A 23,671-nucleotide genomic window follows, 5' to 3' on the forward strand; every position below is an offset into this window, starting at 1 on the left:
TTATTGCCGAGTATTTATTATACGGACCTCACATTTTACATGTTATTTGTTACAGTGAAGCTGCCTTAATATCTACACACAGACCGCAGGGATTAAACCTCTTACCCGGAGAGCCGCGGAGCTGGTGGGTCTCCATCATCACGTCCCTGTAAAGCTCCTTGTGTCCTTCTAAATACTCCCACTCCTCCATGGAGAAGTAGACGGTGACATCATCACACCTCACAGGAACCTGAGACACACAATGAGCCGTCACCATCCAGACACACGCCTCGGTGTTACTGTATAACGTCCCGTTCCCAGCAGCGCTCACCTCTCCAGTCAGCAGGGACATCATCTTGTTGGTCAGTTCCAGGATCTTCTGCTCGCGGTTCCTCTCGTGGGTCAGCGAGTGAGGTGGAGGCACCGGGCTGGGGCTCCGGGTCCCGGGGGGCCCGTCTGACACACGGGGGCCGTCGCTGGGTGGGACGCAGTCACTGGGCTTCCTCACAATTATATAATCCTGTATATCGGGAAAGATATTGAAATATCGATGAGCAAAGAAACATCTGAGCTGCAGTTTGTGGACATAACGACATCCATGTTCCGGCCCCAGAGGCACCGACCCCTCACCTCTCCGCTCAGCAGGGAGATGATCTCCAGGGTGAGGCTCAAGATCTTCTCAGTCATCGGATCCTTGTCCATGTTCAGTCCTAAACCGGATTCTTTCCTGTGTCTCCGCGTTTGGCGCTCAGACGCCTCCCTGAACCACAAATTCTAATAACGTGACAAAAAAAAAAAAAGACAAAAAAGACAAACCCCCAAAGAGAGCGCAGCAGCCGTCACATCACCCGGCACAGGGTCACTGTATAGGACGGTCTCCTCCGTGACTGACACTCACCTATCAGCTTCCGGGTTACTGAGGATGGAGTGTTGGCCCCTCGACCAGATCAGGGCCCTCGGCAGCTGCCTCTGGGACTGTCCGGGTTTAACTGGAAGAAAACAGAGACCTCAGACGGAGCTCCGGCCGCGATATCCTGCCCCGGAATGAGGGAAACGGAGAAATCAAGGAGAAAGCGGCCACACCGGAGATCAGTACTGAGTATGGTTACAAAGCTGAGTATAACCAGAACCCCCAGCATTTACCTGCACACACACCTGCCAGGGGTTACAGGGAGAGTGTCAGCTCCTGGGCCTAGACTGCCCCTCCCCCAGCATTTACCTGCACATAGACCTGCCAGGGGTTACAGGGAGAGTGTCAGCTCCTGGGCCCAGACTGCCCCTCCTCCACCATTTACCTGCACGTAGACCTGCCAGGGGTTACAGGGAGAGTGTCAGCTCCTAGGCCCAGACTGCCCCTCCCCCAGCATTTACCTGCAGACACACCTGCCAGGGGTTACAGGGAGAGTGTCAGCTCCTGGGCCCAGACTGCCCCTCCCCCAGCATTTACCTGCGCATAGACCTGCCAGGGGTTACAGGGAGAGTGTCAGCTCCTGGGTCCAGACTGCCCCTCCCCCAGCATTTACCTGCAGGCACACCTGCCAGGGGTTACAGGGAGAGTGTCAGCTCCTGGGCCCAGACTGCCCCTCCCCCAGCATCTACCTGCAGGCACACCTGCCAGGGGTTACAGGGAGAGTGTCAGCTCCTAGGAACAGATTTCTCCTGCGATACCAGATGTAAGTTGCAAACTTCCTGGAGCTTCCCCATGATGCGTTGCCGCAGTCGCCAGTGTTTACGTTACTTCCGGGTATGCGGTTCAATTAACTTCCGGTTTGCGTTTCAAGCCCCTGCAGTACTTCCTGTGTATCGAGACGCTGCAGGGCGGCCGCTCTCCTGTGAGGATTACTGGGATTAGAGTCATTGGTGGCCTTTTGGTTTTCAGCCAAAACTGGCATACGGATGATGGGAGTTGTCTGTGTTACTAGAATCGCGGATAGTGGGAGTTGGAGTCTTTGGTGCTTTAAGATTGATGGTTTATCGCTGTTAGAGCCCAGTGCATGATGGGAGGCAGGCGGAGAGTTATCTGGATGATAGGAATTAAACTCTTCATTTGCTTTATGTGAAAGCACACAAGTGTGTGATGGGAGTTGTAGTCCTTGTGTGGGTTATGAGGCAGAAGTTGGGTGTGGATTCTAATGGGGTGTTAAGGATTATAGGAGTTGTAGTTCTCTTTATAAAGCAGTCACGTGACATCTCCAGGCCCTGAGCTGCACAGATAAATTTTGTGGGGATTGCAGATCATTCACAGGCAGTGCCATCCAAATAATTCTTATTTAATGAAATCACAAAAATCCCGCTCTGTCTGCGGCCCTCAGGACCAGAGTTGGACACCGCTGAGCTACAGGGGATAACGGGGTTACACAGGTCCCCATAATACCCCAGCCCCCCCTCATGTCATTATATGTATTCTATATGGGTGAGAAAGGGGTCTCCGCCCCCAGCGTATTATTGTGATGTCTGTGGGTGCCGGATCAGGCAGGAGTCTCGATGCAGGAGCAGGTTTAGATGGCCCTTGGCAGGCTGATGATGTATTAAATTCAGGGCTGCTCTCCTCTTTAGGCCATCTATAGGTGTTTGGAGATCATTCAGGATATAAACTTGGGGTGTCAAGCTCAGTACAGACAGGAAACTGGAAGCGCACAGGCAAGGGAGGAGGTAGGGGCATGGCTTGGAAGCCCACAGGCAGGGCACGCGGCGTTGGGAAGCCCACAGGCAGGGTTGTGTCCATCGTGCAGCGAACTCTCCTCTCTGACAGTAGGGGAAGGTCTGCGAGATGGACGCAGACAACCCCCGCTGCTAACAGCACCTCCTCCCAGCTGCAGCAGAAGTTGCCTATGCGAATCGCGTAGAGGGCTACCCGCTGCCCCGACTACACACCAGGGAGTCAGAAGCACCGGTAAGTTTTGGGGGGAGGTTACCAGACAGGATGATCCAGGTCACCTGCAGCACTGCGGGGGATCTAGATCTTAGTCTCATAGTCAAATAGGTCTTAGGTCTGATTTTAACATGGGCAAATACGCTATTTGGTTTGATAGGGAAAACTTAACTGACCGGCTTCAAAGATTTCCCAAATAGCACATGGGAGCAAAATAACCAGATGTACTATTTCAAAACCATTTTTTTTCTTCACAACACTACTCATTGCCCCAAAAATTGGAAAACAAAACATAAAAATATTGAGTATTCTAAACTCGGGACAAATAGGAGAATCAATTTAGCAGCTTTTGTAGATGAGTGAGAGTTTATATATATATTATAGTAGATTAGATACAATTATTTTGATCATACCATCTCAAGAAAGCCCTTATTGGCCTGAAACAAACCCAATATTTTATATATATATATATCTTGTGTGGGTTCAGTAAATGAGAGAAGAAAATGGCCGCTAAATAGCAACATTGCAAAAATGTTAAAACAGCCTTGGTCAAAAAGAAAAAAAACCCAGCTCTGTCCTTAAGGGGTCAAAGACTGCCAGGAGCAGGACTGAGCTGAGGGCAGGAATAATAGAAACACAGCGCACACCAGCCGGGAAGATGGCGGCTGATACAGGCGTTTCTCTCCCAAACCACAACGGAAATAGACATGGTCGGCCCAAAATGACACAGAAAGAAGACCAAGCAGCACACGGAATATAAATATAACTGAGAGATATGTAATCACAGCTATTAGTAACAAAAACCTGTCCCCTATCTGTTCCCGGGAGACGCAAAGAAAGAGGACTGTTGTCGGGGATCAAACGATTTATTACCTGTGTTGTTGAGTTATATTGTTAACTCTATATGCTCCATAAGCTTTGTGTTTCAGCTGCTAAGAATTAGTAAAGGAATATTTAATAATAGAAGCCTCCATATTAACAAGACCCCGTCCCATTACACACAATTCTTTCACACTTCTAACCCGTGTGCGCGCTCTGGTGCTTACTGAGATTTGCTTTAGTGCTAAAACATTTGCCACAGTCCAAACACTTGTAAGGTTTCTCCCCGGTGTGAACTCTGAGATGCTGAACAAGGCTTGCGTTACTGGTAAAACATTTCCCACACGCAGAACACGGAAACGGTTTCTCTCCTGTGTGAGTCCGCTGGTGGACGGTAAAACTCGAGGACTGTGTGAAACATTTCCCGCATTCTGAGCAGCAAAAAGGCTTCTCCCCGGTGTGAACTCTGACATGTCGACTAAGGTTTGATTTGCAGCTAAAACATTTTCCACACACAGAACAGGGAAATGGTTTCTCTCCTGTGTGAGTCCGTTGATGGTAGATGAAGCTCCAGTATTCTTTAAAACGTTTCCCGCACTCAGAACACGAAAAAGGCTTCTCCCCGGTGTGAATTCTAACATGTTTAACAAGGTGTGAATTACTCTTAAAACATTTCCCACACTCGGAACATGAAAAAGGCTTCTCCCCGGTGTGAATTCTGAGATGCGTAAGAAGGTTCGAGTTACAAGTGAAGCATTTCCCACACACAGAACACGAAAATGGTTTCTCTCCTGTGTGAGTCCGCTGGTGGAGGGCAAACCCTGAGGATTCTGCAAAACATTTCCCGCACTCTGCACAGGAATAACACTTCTTCCCGGTGTGAATTCTGACATGTCGAAGAAGGTTGGCGTTCCTTTTGAAACATTTCCCGCACTGTAAACAAGTATAAGGCTTCTCACCCGTGTGAATACGCTGATGAACAATGTGCTCAGAGTGAGAATTTGTCCCACAGCCCAGAGAGGAGACCGCAGATCTATCATGGATGGTCTGATGTAGAAGAAGATCAGAGTCGCTGGTTAACCGTTCCTGACACTCGGGGCAGCTATATGTAACCTCATCAGGGGGTGTTTCACACTGAAAATGTGTGTTACTGGTTTGGGTTTTATAAGTAGAAGTAGATTCCTTGTGTTCGGTTGGAATCCAATAATCTTCATTGGAAGCGGATTCCTCCTTTACGTGGACAGACGTATTATCCCCCCCGTCGTGCTCTGTGTGTGTATCGGGGGCTGAGACATTTCCGTCTTCATCTGAGGGGGATCCGTCCTCATTACGAGTCGATGTGAGCTCTGTCTGTGGAGACTCCGCCGGGTCACAAATGTCTGTCTCTTCACATGAGGCGGATTCCTCCTTAATAAAATGAGACGTCTTACAGTCCAGCGGAGAATTAGCGGCTCGATCTCTGGCCTCGGATGCGTCTGTCGGAGAGAAATGATCAAATTAAGTGAAGCAGCCGCTTTCCCAAACAAGTCGATTTCAGAGTCTCTTTCAGATAAATGTCTTCTACCTGCGGAGACCCCGCAAATTCTACACATTACTTCCCCACCGTTACAAAGGCCACCTCAACCAAACAACATCAAGCAACAGGAAGTGTCACAATACTTTTGAAATTATATATATATATATATATATATATATATTAAATGTATGTACACACACACATATATATTGGTTACTTTAATTTGTGGTTTACGTGGGTTTAGCATATAGATTCAACATGGAGGATTTGAAAAAAGGGACAGATCTCTTTATGACATACCGGTACTTTGTCACATCAGATCAGTCTCTTAAATGACCTGCTGGCCATCATGTAAAAGTGGTGCTTGACACGAGAGCCTGTAGAATCCTCAATCACATAATGGGAAGTGCAGCATTAAAGCTGCAGATACTAGCTATGAACTACAATTTCCATGATGCTCAGCCAGCAAGGTGTCCACCATAATGCTGGCTGAGCATCATTGGAAGAGTAGTCCATAGCAACAGAGATTAAAAAAGGCTAATGTTAACCTCCTCCCAGGACCTCCTACACACCTGCCCATAAGCACAAAATAAAAAACTACAGAACTAGGGCATGAATAATCCCCGGTCCACAAAGGGTTAAACAGTTTTTGTAAACAAACTCGCTCCTCGCTGTCTCCCCGGCTCTCACATGTTGTTGGGTAACAGCGGCCCCGGCTCCTGAGATCTCTCACGGCTGCCTTATCGCCGAGTATTTATTATACGGACCTCACATTTTACATGTTATTTGTTACAGTGAAGATGCCTTAATATCTACACACAGAACGCAGGGATTAAACCTCTTACCCGGAGAACCACGGGGCTGGTGGGTCTCCATCATCACGTCCCTGTAAAGCTCCTTGTGTCCTTCTAAATACTCCCACTCCTCCATGGAGAAATAGACGGTGACATCATCACACCTTACAGGAACCTGAGACACACAATGAGCCGTCACCATCCAGACAACCGCCTCGGTGTTACTGTATAACGTCCCGTTCCCAGCAGCGCTCACCTCTCCAGTCAGCAGCGACATCATCTTGTTGGTCAGTTCCAGGATCTTCTGATCGCGGTTCCTCTCGTGGGTCAGCGAGTGAGGTGGAGGCACCGGGCTCCGGGACCCGGGGGGTCCTTCTGACACACGGGGGCCGTCGGGTGGGACGCAGTCACTAGGCTTCCTCACAATCATATAATCCTGTATATCGGGAAAGATATTGAAATATCGATGAGCAAAGAAACATCTGAGCTGCAGTGTGTGGACATAACGACATCCATGTTCTGGCCCCAGAGACACCGGCCCCTCACCTCTCCGCTCAGCAGGGAGATGATCTCCAAGGTGAGGCTCAAGATCTTCTCAGCCACCGGATCCTTGTCCATGTTCAGCCCTAAACCGGACTCTTTCCTGGGTCACCGCGTTGTGCGCTCAGACGCCTCCCTGTACCACAAATTCTAATAACGTGACGGCAAAAAGACAAAACCCCCAAAGAGAGCGCAGCAGCCGTCACATCACCCGGCACAGGGTCACTGTATAGGACGGTCTCCTCCGTGACTGACACTCACCTATCAGCTTCCAGGTTACTGAGGATGGAGCATTGGCCCCCTCGACCAGATCAGGGCCCTCGGCAGCTGCCTCTGGGACTGTCCGGGTCTAACTGGAAAAAAACCAGAGACCTCAGACGGAGCTCCGGCCGCGATATCCTGCCCCGGAATGAGGGAAACGGAGAAATCAAGGAGAAAGCGGCCACAGCGGAGATCACTACTGAGTATGGTTACAAAGCTGAGTATAACCAGAAACCCCAGCATTTACCTGCACACAGACCTGCCAGGGGTTACAGGGAGAGAGTCAGCTCCTGGGCCCAGACTGCCCCTCCCCCAGCATTTACCTGCACACAGACCTGCCAGGGGTTATAGGGAGAGTGTCAGCTCCTGGGATCAGGTACCGCCAAAAATCCAGACACCGGAAGTAAGTTGGAGAAATCTTTTCGGTTGCCCAGCCTGCGTTTCAACAAGCATCAATGTAGTACATTACTTCCGGTTTTGTGTTCCAGTTAACTTCCGGGTTTGCGTTCCAAGCCCCTACAGTACTTCCTGTAAATTGAGAAGCTGCAGACTGGCTGCACTCCTGAGAGGATTACTGGGATTTGAGTCATTATTTGCGGGCATAGGGATGATGGGAGTTGTCTCTCTGTCCAACTACACGGATAGTGAGTCCTTGTTTAATGAGTGAGGGTTGATGGCTGTCAGAGCCCAGTGCATGATGGGAGACGGGTGTGTTATGGGAGTTGCAGTCCTTGTGTGTTATGAGGCAGAAGCAGGGGGGGGTGGTGGATTATAATGGGGTGCTAATGACCACATTTTATTTCTGCCATTCCAGGACACACTATGATATGAAGTGCATTACACGCACACAGGTGGATTTATAATATATATATATATATATATATATATATATATATATTATTTGCCCCTGCTGCCGATATATATAAATATTAGCCCGTGCTGCCGATATATATAAATATTAGCCCATGATGCAGATATATATTATTTGCCCCTGCTGCCGATATATAGTAATATTATACCCCGCTGCCCATATATATATTAATATTACACCCTGCTGCCAATATTAATATTAGACCCTGCTGCCAATATATATTAATATAAGAGCCTGCTGCCGATATATATTAATATTATACTCTGCTGCCGATATATATTAATATTAGACCCTGCTACCTATATATATTAATATTATACCCTGCTGCCAATATATATTAATATAAGACCCTGCTGCCGATATATATTAATATTATACCCTGCTTCTGATATATATTACTATTAGCCCCTGCTGCCGATATATATTAATATTAGCCCCTGCTGCTTATATATATTAAAATTATACCCCGCTGCCGATATATATTATATTAGACCCTGCTGCCGAAATATATATTAATAATAGACCCTGCTGCCAATATATATTAATATTAGCCCCCACTGCCGATATATATTAATATTAGACCCTGCTGCCGATATATATATATATATATATATATATATATATATATATATTAATACTAGACCCTGCTGTCGATATATATTAATATTATACTCTGCTGCCGATATATATTAATATTAGACCCCGCTGCCGATATATATTAATGTTATACCCTGCTGCCGATATATATTAATATTAGACCCTGCTACCTATATATATTAATATTATACCCTGCTGCCAATATATATTAATATAAGACCCTGCTGCCGATATATATTAATATTATACCCTGCTTCTGATATATATTACTATTAGCCCCTGCTGCCGATATATATATTAATATTAGCCCCTGCTGCTTATATATATTAAAATTATACCCCGCTGCCGATATATATTATATTAGACCCTGCTGCCGAAATATATATTAATAATAGACCCTGCTGCCAATATATATTAATATTAGCCCCCACTGCCGATATATATTAATATTAGACCCTGCTGCCGATATATATATATATATATATATATTAATACTAGACCCTGCTGTCGATATATATTAATATTATACTCTGCTGCCGATATATATTAATATTAGACCCCGCTGCCGATATATATTAATGTTATACCCTGCTGCCGATATATATTAATATTAGACCCTGCTACCTATATATATTAATATTATACCCTGCTGCCAATATATATTAATATAAGACCCTGCTGCCGATATATATTAATATTATACCCTGCTTCTGATATATATTACTATTAGCCCCTGCTGCTTATATATATTAAAATTATACCCCGCTGCCGATATATATTAATATTAGCTCCTGCTGCCGATATATATTATATTAGACCCTGCTGCCGAAATATATATTAATAATAGACCCTGCTGCCAATATATATTAATATTAGCCCCCACTGCCGATATAAATTAATATTAGACCCTGCTGCCGATATATATATATATATATATATATATATATATATATATATATATATATATATATATTAATATTAGACCCTGCTGCCGATATATATTAATATTAGTCACAGTAGAGTCAGGAGGGAAGACTGAGTCAGCGTGGACATTTTTTTTTTTGGTGTGGGAGCGGAGGGAGTGATTGCATGCTAGGGTGTGTGGAGGGGGTGCAAAGGAAATAATTGCCTTGAGTCCAATTTTTTCAATATTTAATGGGAAAATGTTTTTGTTACAAAGATTGCACTGTTAGCTGTCTTTTTTCTTATATTTAATGTATTAAAGGTACATTATTGTTACCGGTTATATATTATTGTGCTTGTTTGCACTTGCACATAAATAATCTCTAAATAACTAGATTTATTCCCTAATTAACTAGTCTGCACAGGGTGCCTGAACACCTAAGGCCGGCCCTGCATGTATTAGTCTCATCTAATGTTTGAGGTACCGGCTATATCACACATTGTCCTTTGCAGGACAATTACAGCGCTGTATTGGCTGCGTCTCGGCGGGCTACAGTGTTCGTACATCAAGGATACAGAGTCTGTTCCCGATCCCTTCATCGCAGACAGCTGACGGGTGTATCCAGTCGGGGAGTTTGTCTAGTAAATTGGGCTCAGACAACAGAGCTAATATGCAGCAGCCTGAAAATATATTTGGGGCAAAACCTCAACTGAAGAAAAAAAGTCTATTAATCCTTTGTGGAATATATATATTTTACCGATTGTGGGCCAATGTTGGATTTCCTGATGACCACTAGATGTCGCTATTATACCATGCATTGCACAAAAGAGGATTCTGAAGAGGTAGCCAGACTATTAGAATAGAATGATTCTGAATGTGATTTTAGTGATAAAGATGATTATATAAAGATATCAAGACTAACATAAACTATGATTTGAGAATAGTGTTTATTAATTGCTTTGTAGTTATAAGAAAATATAACTATGTTGTATAAAATTTAAAAATGTTTTTTTTTTTATTGAAAACTAAATTAGACTTGCTTGGCGTACTTAGTGAAAATGTATTGGACTACAAAGGGTTAAGAAGCAGCAGGAGGCTGTTTGGGCGAGGATTTGATGAGAAGGAAATTAATTGAAATAATTAAAAGGAGAAAAGTATAACAGATATGAATTTGGCTTGAATGTTTGCTAAATCTTTAATATTAACCCCTTAATGACTTGTAGTACACATTAGGACAAAGGCTGTTGTAACACCTTTGCAGTGTTGCTGTAATTTTATTCTCTCATTTAGTGCATCCACAAAGGAAAGCCTTTCTTTAGATACTATTATTTTTATCGTATCATGTCATTTACTTTTACTATACAAAATTATAAAATATGATTTTATTTTTCTTTTAAAAAATTCTCACTTTTAAGATTCTCCTTTCCTGTGAATAGTGTACCCATGTAAACCATATATTGTTTTTTCAAGGAGAGATAGCGCTTTCGTTTGATACCATAGTTGGATGATTAGCTGAGAATTTAGAATGAGAAATTTAGTAAAAACTAGCGAAGATTAGAAAAATAAACTAATTTTTTTTTACATTTTCCCTCTGAATCCTCACAAAATTAGGTAAAGTGATGGAAAATCCCCTCCAAGTTTATCAATTCAGGTGTCCTGATTTCAGAAATACCTAATTTATATAGATTTTCCAGACTTTCCCAGCACCAGGGAGCATACTATAAGGTGTACAATTTTGTATAATTTTTGGGGGTTTGAGGGTTATGAACGGGGGCAGGAGGGTTATACTGGCTAGATGTTATGCTAGGGCAATGGGAAGTAAGGTTTTTTAAATAATTTTTTTATTATCTTTTTTTATTTTAATTTTTTAACATTTTTTTTTGTATTTTTTATATATTATTTTTACACAGAAATGGTTAGGGACCTCCTGAACATGCCAGTGATGTCACAATGACATCACAGCTCACATTATAATTTTTGTTAGTATTATTTATATTATTATTTTAATGATTTATTTAATATTATTTTTTAAATGAATGAATTTTTTTTTTCCAGCTTTTCTCTTTCAGGACGGGAAGGGGAGTGAGAGACATGGTCTCTCACTCCCCTCCCCGCGATCCCCCTGCACCGATCACACTGTGATCTCTATGCAGGTCCTCACAGACCTGCATAGAGATCGCAGCGTCTCTGTGCCTCAGCAGAGGGCAGGATATCCCCGCAGGGGATATCCTTTCCTCCGATGACCTTCCGGGTTACGTCAGCAGTGACGCAACCCGGAAGGGAATGCCCGATCGAGCGTTTGAAACTGTGCGATTGGGCAGTTTACAGTGTAACAGCTTACCGGCTTTCATGCCGGAAGCTGTTACAGGAGATCGGACAGCAGAAAGCCGACAATGCCGGCTTCTGCTGTCAGTGGGGAGTCCAGGCTGTCAAACGACAGCCTGGTCTCCCGTGCAGCGGCAGGGATGTGTCCCTGATGCTGCACGAAGGGCTTGACGTACCGGGACGTCCATAGGGGTTTCTTAATAGGCGTTTTTTGGACGTCCCGGTACGTCTATAGGGGATTAAAGGGGTTAAATGTGTTGGAACTGGTGGCTTCCTTGATTATGACACCAGTGGGGAATTATTTTTACATGTTACCAAATGTTTTAAAAAAAAATGTAACTAATCACATTGTGATTAGTGAGCTGGGCTCCATTGACTTGCATGATTAAATACAGTACTTGTATTCAACCTGCAGGTTGCTCTTTGGGGCACAAGGCAATTGGCGTAGGGGGTTGTGTTGCTGAATGCTAAAGAAGCAATTTTCTGCAACTTCATAAGCTCTTTGTTGAGGTTTGGGCGTGGATATTTTTGGGGAGCTTTCCTTCCGATATCGATGTCTAGCTTCACTCATAAGGCTTCTGTGGATGCTGCAAAGCCGATTGCAGTATTTAATAGACGCTCGTACATATACGGGCTTTGGTGTGAAGTATTTAAAGGTCCAGGAAATTAATTTAAACCAGAAGAGATGGTAAGAGGCTACTTTTCTTAAAATGTTTGTGGCTACTTGTATGAACTGTAAGCGAAAACCAAGCTGAAATTACCACCAATTACCGTATTTCCCCATGTATAAGACACTGTCAGGACTCGGGTAATCAGGTTGGGTAGGAGCCCATGTGCAGGGGATACTTGGGGTTCGGTCTGTAACCCACGATGCATGATTATACAAAGACACCACAAGCAGAAATCTGGTAATGCAATGTATTGTATGCATTTGACAGCACAAGCAAATAAGGGTTATACAGTCTGTAAGAAGGAAACTGGACGTATGGCAGGATAAATAAATACCAGTAATAAGTCTTTTGGCAGGGAGCCCACTTGGAAGGGCACGAAAAGGCAGGGAGTCCACTTGATAAGGACACAAAACCAGGAACAGTACAGGCCCACAGACTTCAATACAAAGGCCCTGACTGAAGGGCAGAGCTGGATGAAGTAGCCAGGATTCAATCCCGGAAACAAGGCGCAGCTGGATGGAATGATTACGGCTCAAGTTAGGTAATAAGGTACACCTGATCCTGGTAATTGAGTTCTGAGTGCTCCAGAGGGCAGAGGGTGGCCACTAGTGGTAGCAGATTGATATACCACATGGTTCAGGCAGCGAAAAAGTGGACCCTGACAGACGCTCCCATGTATAAGACACACCTTAATTATGCTTCTATCTTGCCCAGGTTCCAGGATGAATGTGATGTTAGCTGTGCTGGAATCTGGGAATGCCTGGGCATGATAGGAGTGTTATTGCTGTTAGCAATCATGTATATTTAATATAGCAATCACACTCCTATCATGCACAAGTGCCAACACATGCACATTACTCTCAGCCTCCCTGTGCCCTGTGCTTTCTACCCAGTGTGGCTCTTTGATAAAACATTTGCCACATTCAGCATCCGTTTACGGCTTCTCCCCGATGTGAATTCTCTGATGCTGACGAAGCTGCACATTACATCGAAAACGCTTTGCACATTTCAAGCAGGAATAAGGCTTCTCTCCAGAGTGACTTCTGAGGTGACGCACGAGGTTCGAGTTTACAGTAAAACATTTCCCGCACTCAGAACAGGAATAAGGCTTCTCCCCGGTGTGAGTTCTGAGATGTACATCTAGGTGTGCGCTACATCGAAAGCTTTTCCCACATTCAGAACAGGGATAAGGCTTCTCCCCGGTGTGAGTTCTAAAATGTTCAACAAGATGTGCGTGACGTTTAAAACGTTTCCCGCACTCTGAACAGGAAAAAGGCTTCTCCCCAGAGTGATATCTGAGATGTTGAACAAGATGTGTGTTCTCCTTAAAATGTTTCCCGCACTCGGGACAGGAATAATCTTTCTTGCCGGCGTGAACTCTTAAGTGTCGAACAAGGATTGACTTCCTGTTAAAACATTTCCCGCACTCAGAACAGGAATAAGGCTTCCTTTCTGTGTTAAGATGTTGGTGACTCATGCACTCAGATTTAAAGTTAGAACTTCTTCCGCAGTCCAGAGAGGAGACCGACGAGCTATTATGGATGGTCTGATGTTGAAGAAGATCAGAGTCACTGGTAAACCGTTCCTGACATTCAGGGCAGCTATATGTACCCTCATGGGTTTTATCATAATCGCCGGTATCAGTAGAAGTAGATCCCTTGTGTTCGGTTAGGATCCAATAATCTTCATTGGAAGCGGATTCTTCCTTTATGTGGACAGACGTATTATCCCCCCCGTCGTGCTCTGTGTGTGTATCGGGGACTGAGGGGGATCCGCCCTTATTACGAGTCGATGTGAGCTCTGTCTGTGGAGACTCCGCCGGGTCACTAATGTCTGTCTCTTCACATGAGGCGGATTCCTCCTTAATAAAATGAGACGTCTTACAGTCCAGCGGAGAATTAGGGGCTCGATCTCTGACCTCGGATGCGTCTGTCAGAGAAAAATGATCAAATTAAGTGAAGCAGCCGCTTTCCCAAACAAGTAGATTTCAGATCTCTCGCGGCTGCCTTATTGCCGAGTATTTATTATACGGACCTCGCATTTTACATGTTGTTTGTTACAGTGAAGATGCCTTAATATCTACACACAGATCGCACGGATTAAGCCTCTTACCCGGAGAGCCGCGGGGCTGGTGGGTCTCCATCATCACGTCCCTGTAAAGCTCCTTGTGTCCTTCTAAATACTCCCACTCCTCCATGGAGAAATAGACGGTGACATCATCACACCTTACAGGAACCTGAGACACACAATGAGCCGTCACCATCCAGACACAGGCCTCGGTGTTACTGTATAACGTCCCGTTCCCAGCAGCGCTCACCTCTCCAGTCAGCAGGGACATTATCTTGTTGGTCAGTTCCAGGATCTTCTGCTCGCGGTTCCTCTCGTGGGTCAGCGAGTGAGGCGGAGGCACCGGGCTGGGGCTCCGGGTCCCGGGGGGTCCGTCTGACACACGGGGGCCGTCGTTGGGTGGGACGCAGTCACTGGGCTTCCTCACAATCATATAATCCTGTATATCGGGAAAGATATTGAAATATCGATGAGCAAAGAAACATCTGAGCTGCAGTTTGTGGACATAACGACATCCATGTTCTGGCCCCAGAGACACCGACCCCTCACCTCTCCGCTCAGCAGGGAGATGATCTCCAGGGTGAGGCTCAAGATCTTCTCAGCCACCGGATCCTTGTCCATGTTCAGTCCTAAACCGGACTCTTTCCTGGGTCACCGCGTTTGGCGCTCAGACGCCTCCCTGTACCACAAATTCTAATAACGTCAAAAAGACAAACCCCTAAAGAGAGCGCAGCAGCCGTCACATCACCCGGCACAGGGTCACTGTATAGGACGGTCTCCTCCGTGACTGACACTCACCTATCAGCTTCCGGGTTACTGAGGATGGAGTGTTGGCCCCTCGACCAGATCAGGGCCCTCGGCAGCTGCCTCTGGGACTGTCCGGGTCTAACTGGAAGAAAACAGAGACCTCAGACGGAGCTCCGGCCGCGATATCCTGCCCCGGAATGAGGGAAACAGAGAAATCAAGGAGAAAGCGGCCACACCAGAGATCAGTACTGAGTATGGTTACAAAGCTGAGTATAACCAGAAACCCCAGCATTTACCTGCACACAGACCTGCCAGGGGTTACAGGGAGAGTGTCAGCTCCTGGGCCCAGACTCCCCCTCCCCCAGCATTTACCCGCATAAAGACCTTTCAGGAGTAACAGGGAGAGTGTCAGCTCCTGGACCCAGACTCCCCCTCCCCCAGTATTTACCTGCACACAGACCTGCCAGGGGTTATAGGAAGAGTGTCAGCTCCCGGGATCAGGTACCGCCAAAATCCAGACACCGGAAGTAAGTTGGAGAAATCTTTTAGGTTGCCCAGCCCGCGTTTCAACAAGCATCAATGTAGTACATTACTTCCGGTTTTGCGTACCAGTTAACTTCCGGTTTTGCGTACCAGTTAACTTCCGGGTTTGCGTTCCATTTGCGTTCCAAGCCCCTACAGTACTTCCTGTAAATTGAGAAGCTGCAGACTGGCTGCTCTCTTGAGAGGATTACTGGGATTTGAGTCATTATTTGCGGGCATAGGGATGATGGGAGTTGTCTCTCTGTCCAGCTACACGGATAGTGAGTCCTTGTTTAATGAGTGAGGGTTGATGGCTGTCAGAGCCCAGTGCATGATGGGAGACGGGTGTGTTATGGGAGTTGCAGTCCTTGTGTGTGTTATGAGGCAGAAGCGGGGGGGGGAGTGGATTATAATGGGGTGCTGATAGGGTGACCACATTTTATTTCTGCCATTCCAGGACACACTATGAAGTGCATTACACACACAGGTGGATTTATAATATATATTATATATATATATATATATATGCGCTAGACATGCATTTTTAACTATATAATATATACTTATCTCTTTGAAGTAAAGACTGTGATTGAAATATGATTTCAAAATAACAGCTGAACTAGTTTCTTTAATATTACACCCTGCTGCCGATATATATTAATATTAGACCCTGCTGCGCATATATATTAATATTAGACCCTGCTGCGCATATATATAAATATTAGACCCTGCTGCCGATATATATAAATATTAGACCCTGCTGCGGATATATATAAATATCAGACCCTGCTGCGGATATATATTAATACTAGACAACTGCTGCGATTATATATTATTAGCCCCTACTGCGGATATATATTAATATTAGACCCTGCTGCGGATATATATTAATATTAGACAACTGCTGCGGATATATATTATTAGCCCCTGCTGCCGATATATATTAATATTAGACCCTGCTGCGGATATATATAAATATTACCCCCTGCTGCAGATATATATTATCACACCTTGATGCGGATATATATAAATATTATACCCTGCTGCGGATATATATTAATACAAGACCCTGCTGCGGATATATATTAATATTAGACAACTGCTTCGGATATATATTATTAGCCACTGCTGCCGATATATATTAATATTATACCCTGCTTCCATTATATATAAATTATATAGATATCTTAATCGAGCGGCTCGAGAGAAATCAGACACAGAGTGAGGGGTGTATGTGTAATAAGATTTCTGTTTATTCCGGTGCATTATGGATATATATATATATATATATATATATATAAACTCATAGTAGAAAAAGGGAAATTCTAACCCAATCATTTTACGTAAAATAACAATATGTCCCTATAAGGCAAAATGGTTGCAGTGTAACAGGAATGAAGGATGGGCAACAGACATCTGTAGTTACTTGTGCAATATATTTTTACCTAGTTTTAGCTAAACTGGTTTTATCTGGAACACTGTAGTCCTGCATATCTGAGACACCCAAAAGGGCAAAACATTTATCATATATTCCTTCACTATATATATATGAGATGATGCTGCCAATATACCTAAATATTAGATCATGCTGCTAATACATTTTATATTGAAAAAATTAGACCCTACGCAAGCATCTCCTTGGGCCACGCTCCCTAGCATGCAGTCATCTGGGAACTTCTGCCTTCTCTTGCGGAACGCGGCCAGGACTGCACGCTGATGTCGGTGGGCGGTCCCACTGACATCGGGGGAGTTCCCGCTGTTGGCAGCGGGGAAACACCCCAATTTAAAAGAAAAATGGGCGGGGAACTCTGATCTCTGACAGTCGGGGAAGGTATGCGCGACGGACGCAGACAACCCCCGCTGCTAGCCACACCTCCTCCCGGCTGCAGCGGACGTTGTCTACGCGGATCACGTAGACGTCAACCCGCTGTCCCGGCAATACAGCAGGAAGCACCGGTAAGTGTGTGTGTGTGTGGGGGGGGGTGAGACAGGAGAATCCAGGTCCCCTGCAGCGGTTCGGGGGATCTGGATCTTAGTCTCATAATCAGACCTCTATTTGAGGTCTGATTAGAAGACGACCCCGATTAGAAGACGAGGGGTATTTTTCAGAGCATTTGCTCTGAAAAAAACCTTGTCTTATAATCGAGCAAATACGGTCTATATCTATGATACACACAAAACTTTTACAGTCACTCACTTATTCACACTTTCATTCACATAATCCATTCACACAATCGTTTATTCTCACTCATTCACACAACGCATCCACATATTAATTCATCAATTCTCTCACTCATTCTCACTCTTTATTTATGTCATTATTCTTACTAACCTCCTTCTCACTATCTACCCTCTCCTACCTTTTCTCGCTATCTACCCCCCTCTTCCCCCTTTCTCACTATTTACCCCTTTCTCACCTTCTTCCCCTAGCTCCACCCCTTCTCACCTTATACCCCCTCATCCCCCTTTGTGGTTCACTTACCTTGTAGAGGGGAGCACAAGGCCTCTGTCTCGCTGCTCTGCCGAGGTGCGCGCTGCTTCACTGCTGAACGCTTCATATTCCTGCGCTCAGAACAAAATGCCAGCACCAGGACCTAGAGGCCTCTCGGAGCAGACTGAGGGAAGCCGAGCGGTTGCATGACGCCCCTCTCTCTCCTCCACGACTTAAAGCCCCAGTGCAGGACTGTCATAGGCAATGTGGGACATGTGGTCACCCTAGGTGCCGAGTATTACAGTAGTTGTTGTTTTCTTTATAAAGCAGTTGTGTGACATCTCCAGACCCTGCTGACCTGCACAGACAGGGATTGTGGGGATTGTAGATCATTCACAGGCAGCACCATCCAAATAATTCTTATCATTTAATGAAATCACTAAAATCCCGCTGTCTGCGGCACTCAGTGCCAGAAATGGACACCACTGAGGCACAGGGTATAGTGGGGGTTACACAGGGTGACCCTGCAGTCTGCACAGAACCTTGGTGGGTTTCTGGGGCCGCTGTAATCACCCAGAACCCAGCTTTCTCCATGCATTTTGATGTCATATGTAAACACATAGAAGAAAGCCCTGCGCTCAAACTCCCATCTTGGGCAGCAGCAACGGCTATAGTATTCATCAGCCCAAAATACATAGAAAAAACACCAAAAAATAGTTACCTGCGCACTATCCTAAATCCCTATGCTTATTTAGACAAATGGAGGTTTTTAGTTCCACTCCAATGGCCATTTAAAGTGGAAGTTCACTTGCCACGTCATGGCAAACCTCTTAGGCGAGTCCTACACTGAACAATTTCCTCTTCAAAGTTGATGTGTTAGACGCAAAAAGAGTGGGCAGTGTAAGGATCTGAGCGGCTTTGACAAGGGCCAAATTGTAACTGCAAGACTGGATCAGAGAATCTCCAAAACTGCAGCTCTTCTGGGGGTTCCAGGTCTGCTGGGGTCGGTATCTATCAAAAGGGATCCAGGGAACGAAAAGCTGTGACCTGGCGACAGGGCCATGGATGGCCAACTCTCAATGATGCACGTGGGGAGCAAAGGCCGACCCGTGGAGTCAAATCCAACTGACGAGCTGCTGTAGCTCACGCTGCTGAAAATGACTGCTGGTTCTGATAGAAAGGAGTCGGAAGACGCAGAGCATCGCAGTTTGTTGCCTAAAGCACCTACATTGGACATGTGAGCATAACAACTGGACCGCGGAGCAATGGAAGAAGGTGGCCGGTCTCATGAATCCTGTTACTCTTTTACATCGCGAGGATGGCCGGTTGCGTCACTTACCTGGAGAAAAAGCAGCACTGGGATGCATCCATGGAGGCCACACCTTGCAACATACAGGACTTAAAGGATCTGTTGCCAACATCTTAGTGCTGGATTCCACAGCACAGCTTTAGGGGCTTCATGGGGTCCATGCCGCAACGGGTGTAAAATATTACACAAAATTGAGCTGGTGCTCATAATGTTACGGCTGATCGGTGTACACAAATATACTTGATAGACATAATCACATGGGTGGTGGGTTTCTCAGTGGGTAGGCAGGTTTAAGTGTTAGGGGGTATGAAAAAAAATATAATATATACCGCAAATGCTCTGAAAAATGCCCCTCGTCTTATAAATCGGGGTCGCCTTATAATCAGACTTCAAATAGAGGTCTGACTATGAGACTAAGATCCAGATCCCCCGCAGCGCTGCAGGGGACCTGGATCCTCCTGTCTGGTAACTTCGCCTCCAAAACTTACCAGTGCTTCTGACTCCCCGGTGTGTTGTCCGGGCAGCGGAGAGACGTCTACGCGATTTGTGTAGGCAACTTCCACTGCAGACGAAAGGAGGTGCGGTTAGCAGCGGGGGTTGTCTGCGTGCATCGCGCAGACCTTCCCCGCCTGTCAAAGAGCAGAGTTCCCCGCACCGGCAGAGTCTCTCTGACAGCCGGGGAAGGTCTGCGCGATGGACGCAGACAACCCCTGCTGCTAACCGCACCTCTTTTCGGCTGCAGTGGAAGTCGCCTACGCAAATTGCGTAGACGTCTCTCTGCTGCCCGGACAAAACACCGGGGAGTCAGAAGCACCGGTGAGTTTAGGGGGGGGGTTGTTAAGTGGGGGCATAAGGCATTTATGTAGGCAGAGTGCTCTATGATATGCCTTTTAACCCCCTAAATGCCACTCTGCCTCCAGAAATGCCTTTTAACCCTCTATACGCCACTCTGCCTCCTGAAATGCCTTATACCTCCCTATATGCCACTCTGCCCCATAATATGCCTTTTAACCCCCTAAATACCAGAGTGGCATATAGGGGTATAAGGCATTTCTGGGGCAGAGTGGCAAGCCTGGGGGCATATGTGCATAACTGGGGGGCAGGTTGGAAAATAAAAGGAAATAAAAACAAAAATTTTTTTTTCTAAATCATAGCTTTTATTTTAAAAAAAATAGTTTACATAGTTTATATGAATTAACATTTACTAGTAAAACTTTTTTCCTATAGTATCGTCTTATATTCAGGCTTTTTCTTTTTTCCTAAATTAATATTCAGATTTTGGGGGGGTCGTCTTATAATCAAGCAAATACGGTATATATAAAAATATGACCGAATAAATACTGTGTCAGTCCTGGGTTTTCACTCTTTATCTCTGACTTGATTATAAAAAATAAAAATAGAATAAAGTCTTAAATATTCTTTTTTTAAATTATGGTATCAAAAGATACCTTACTTGTCCCTGAAGAATCAATATATGATTTGTGTGGGTGCACTAAACGAGAAAGAGGGAGGTTATTATTAAACACACAAGGACCACAAATGTCAAAAAGAGCAACAATTTAAGGAAAATAGGTCTGGTCAGCAAGGGGTTAATGAGGTCTAACATGTCAAAAACATTTGCCGCAGTCAGCACACGTTTACGGTTTCTCCCTGATGTGAATTCTCTGATGGCGACGAAGCTGCACGTTACATCGAAAACACTTTCCGCAGTCCAAGCAGGAATACGGCTTCTCTCCAGAATGAATTTTGAGGTGTTTCACAAGGCTTGAGTTTACAGTAAACCGTTTCTCGCACACTGAACAGGAAAAAGGCTTCTCCCCGCTGTGAATTCTGAGATGGTGAACAAGTTCTGTGTTCTCCCTAAAATGTTTTCCACACTCGGGACAATAATAAGGTTTCTCACCTGCATGAATTTCGAGATGTCGAATAAGGTGAGAGTTCCTGCTAAAACATCTCCCGCACTCGGAACAGGAATAAGGCTTCTCTCCAGAGTGAATTCTGAGGTGTTGCACAAGGGCTGAGTTTACAGTAAAACATTTCCCGCACTTGGAACAGGAATAAGGCTTCGCCCCGGTGTGAGTTCTGAGATGTACATCTAGTTGTGCACTAACTCGAAAGCATTTCCCACATTCGGGACAGGAAAAAGGCTTCTCCCCAGTGTGAGTTCTAAAATGTTCAGCAAGGTGCGCGTTACGTTTAAAACGTTTCCCGCACTCGGAACACGAATAAGGCTTCTCCCCAGAGTGATATCTGAGGTGTTGAACAAGATGTGTGTTCTCCTTAAAACGTTTCCCGCACTCGGGACAGAAATAAGCTCTCTCACCCGTGTGAATTTTGAGATGTCGATCAAGGATTGACTTCCTGTTAAAACATTTCCCGCACTCAGAACAGGAATAAGGCTTCCTTCCTGTGTTAAGATGTTGGTGACTCATGCACTCGGATTTAAAGTTAGAACTTTCCTCGCAGTCCAGAGAGGAGACCGCCGATCTATCATGGATGGTCTGATGTAGAAGAAGATCAGAGTCACTGGTAAACCGTTCCTGACACTCGGGGCAGCTATATGTACCCTCATCGGGGGGTGTTTCACACTGAAAATGTGTGTTACTGGTTTGGGTTTTATCAGTAGAAGTAGATCCCTTGTGTTCGGTTGGGATCCAATAATCTTCATTGGAAGCGGATTCCTCCTTTACGTGGACAGACGTATTATCCCCCCCGTCGTGCTCTGTGTGTGTATCGGGGGCTGAGACATTTCCGTCTTCATCTGAGGGGGATCCGTCCTCATTACGAGTCGATGTGAGCTCTGTCTGTGGAGACTCCGCCGGGTCACAAATGTCTGTCTCTTCACATGAGGCGGATTCCTCCTTAATAAAATGAGACGTCTTACAGTCCAGCGGAGAATTAGGGACTCGATCTCTGACCTCGGACGCGTCTGTCGGAGAGAAACGATCAAATTAAGTGAAGCAGCCGCTTTCCCAAACAAGTAGATTTCAGAGTCTCTTTCAGATAAATGTCTTCTACCTGCGGAGATGCCGCCATTTCTAAACGCTCCCTGTCTGGCAGGATCTGTTTCTCTGTTATACTAATATTTTCAGATTGTCTTAGAAGAGAATGGCAGACATCACCGCTTCTATGTGTTACTAATATCAGTTAGCGAACTGCCTACAGCTTGTGTGATGTCTTCCTCTTGGAGATATTTAAGGTTCAGCTCAGTGAAGATCAGTGGCAGCCTGTGGCAGAACCAGCATGATTTGATCGATTCCCTGTCCTGAAGTTTTCTACATTCTCCTCCAACACCAAGCAGCAGGAAACGGTACAACACGATGATCTGCATTATTACTCCTCCTCATTAAGTTAAGATGGCCGCTCCTATAGTCTACGTGTAAGAGGGGTTTCTTTACATATATATTGGTTATTTTAATCTGTGGATTACGTGGGTTTAGCGTATAGCGATTCAACATGGAGGATCTGAGGAAAGGGACGGATCTTCAGTTCTCATGAGCATAAACTCGCTCCCCGCTGTCTCCCCGGCGTGACTCTCACATGTTGTTGGGTAACAGCAGCCCCGGCTCCTGAGACCTCTCGTGGCTGCCTTATTGCCGAGTATTTATTATACGGACCTCACATTTTACATGTTATTTGTTACAGTGAAGATGCCTTAATATCTACACACAGACCGCAGGGATTAAGCCTCTTACCCGGAGAGCCGCGGGGCTGGTGGGTCTCCATCATCACGTCCCTGTAAAGCTCCTTGTGTCCTTCTAAATACTCCCACTCCTCCATGGAGAAATAGACGGTGACATCATCACACCTTACAGGAACCTGAGACACACAATGAGCTGTCACCATCCAGACACACGCCTCGGTGTTACTGTATAACGTCCCGTTCCCAGCAGCGCTCACCTCTCCAGTCAGCAGGGACATCATCTTGTTGGTCAGTTCCAGGATCTTCTGCTCGCGGTTCCTCTCCAGGGTCAGCGAGTGAGGTGGAGGCACCGGGCTGGGGCTCCGGGTCCCGGGAGGTCCGTCTGACACACGGGGGCCGTCGCTGGGTGGGACGCAGTCACTGGGCTTCCTCACAATCATATAATCCTGTATGTCAGGAAAGATATTGAAATATTGATGAACAAAGAAACATCTGAGCTGCAGTTTGTGGACATAACGCCATCCATGTTCTGGCCCCAGAGACACCGACCCCTCACCTCTCCGCTCAGCAGGGAGATGATCTCCAGGGTGAGGCTCAAGATCTTCTCAGCCACCAGATCCTTGTTCATGTTCAGTCCTAAACCGGACTCTTTCCTGGGTCACCGCGTTTGGCTCTCAGACGCCTCCCTGTACCACAAATTCTAATTACATGACGGCAAAAAGACAAAACCCCAAAGAGAGCGCAGCAGCCGTCACATCACCCGGCACAGGGTCACTGTATAGGACGGTCTGTTCCGTGACTGA

The 23,671-nt window shown here is 45.5% G+C and overlaps 1 protein-coding gene and 1 long non-coding RNA gene across 2 annotated transcripts; both read right to left on the reverse strand.

Annotated features, from left to right (window-relative positions):
- Positions 1-3,698: 3,698 nt before the first annotated feature.
- Positions 3,699-22,118, reverse strand: LOC128469213 (zinc finger protein 850-like). Its single transcript, XM_053451040.1, is given in 12 exon segments — positions 3,699-5,145; positions 6,032-6,155; positions 6,237-6,416; positions 6,527-6,606; positions 6,782-6,869; positions 13,039-14,078; positions 14,262-14,385; positions 14,467-14,655; positions 14,766-14,862; positions 15,015-15,105; positions 18,964-19,140; positions 20,847-22,118. Coding segments are annotated over 12 exon segments (4,278 nt in total). The 5' UTR covers positions 21,658-22,118; the 3' UTR covers positions 3,699-3,868.
- Positions 14,598-15,306, reverse strand: LOC128469196 (uncharacterized). The gene is made up of 3 exons (XR_008345924.1): positions 15,015-15,306; positions 14,766-14,895; positions 14,598-14,655 (listed from the first exon to the last, which is right to left on the reverse strand). It is a non-coding gene; the product is annotated as an uncharacterized LOC128469196 (long non-coding RNA).
- Positions 22,119-23,671: the final 1,553 nt, after the last annotated feature.

Source organism: Spea bombifrons, chromosome 11 (assembly GCF_027358695.1).
Source record: "Spea bombifrons isolate aSpeBom1 chromosome 11, aSpeBom1.2.pri, whole genome shotgun sequence".
NCBI lineage: Eukaryota > Metazoa > Chordata > Amphibia > Anura > Pelobatidae > Spea > Spea bombifrons.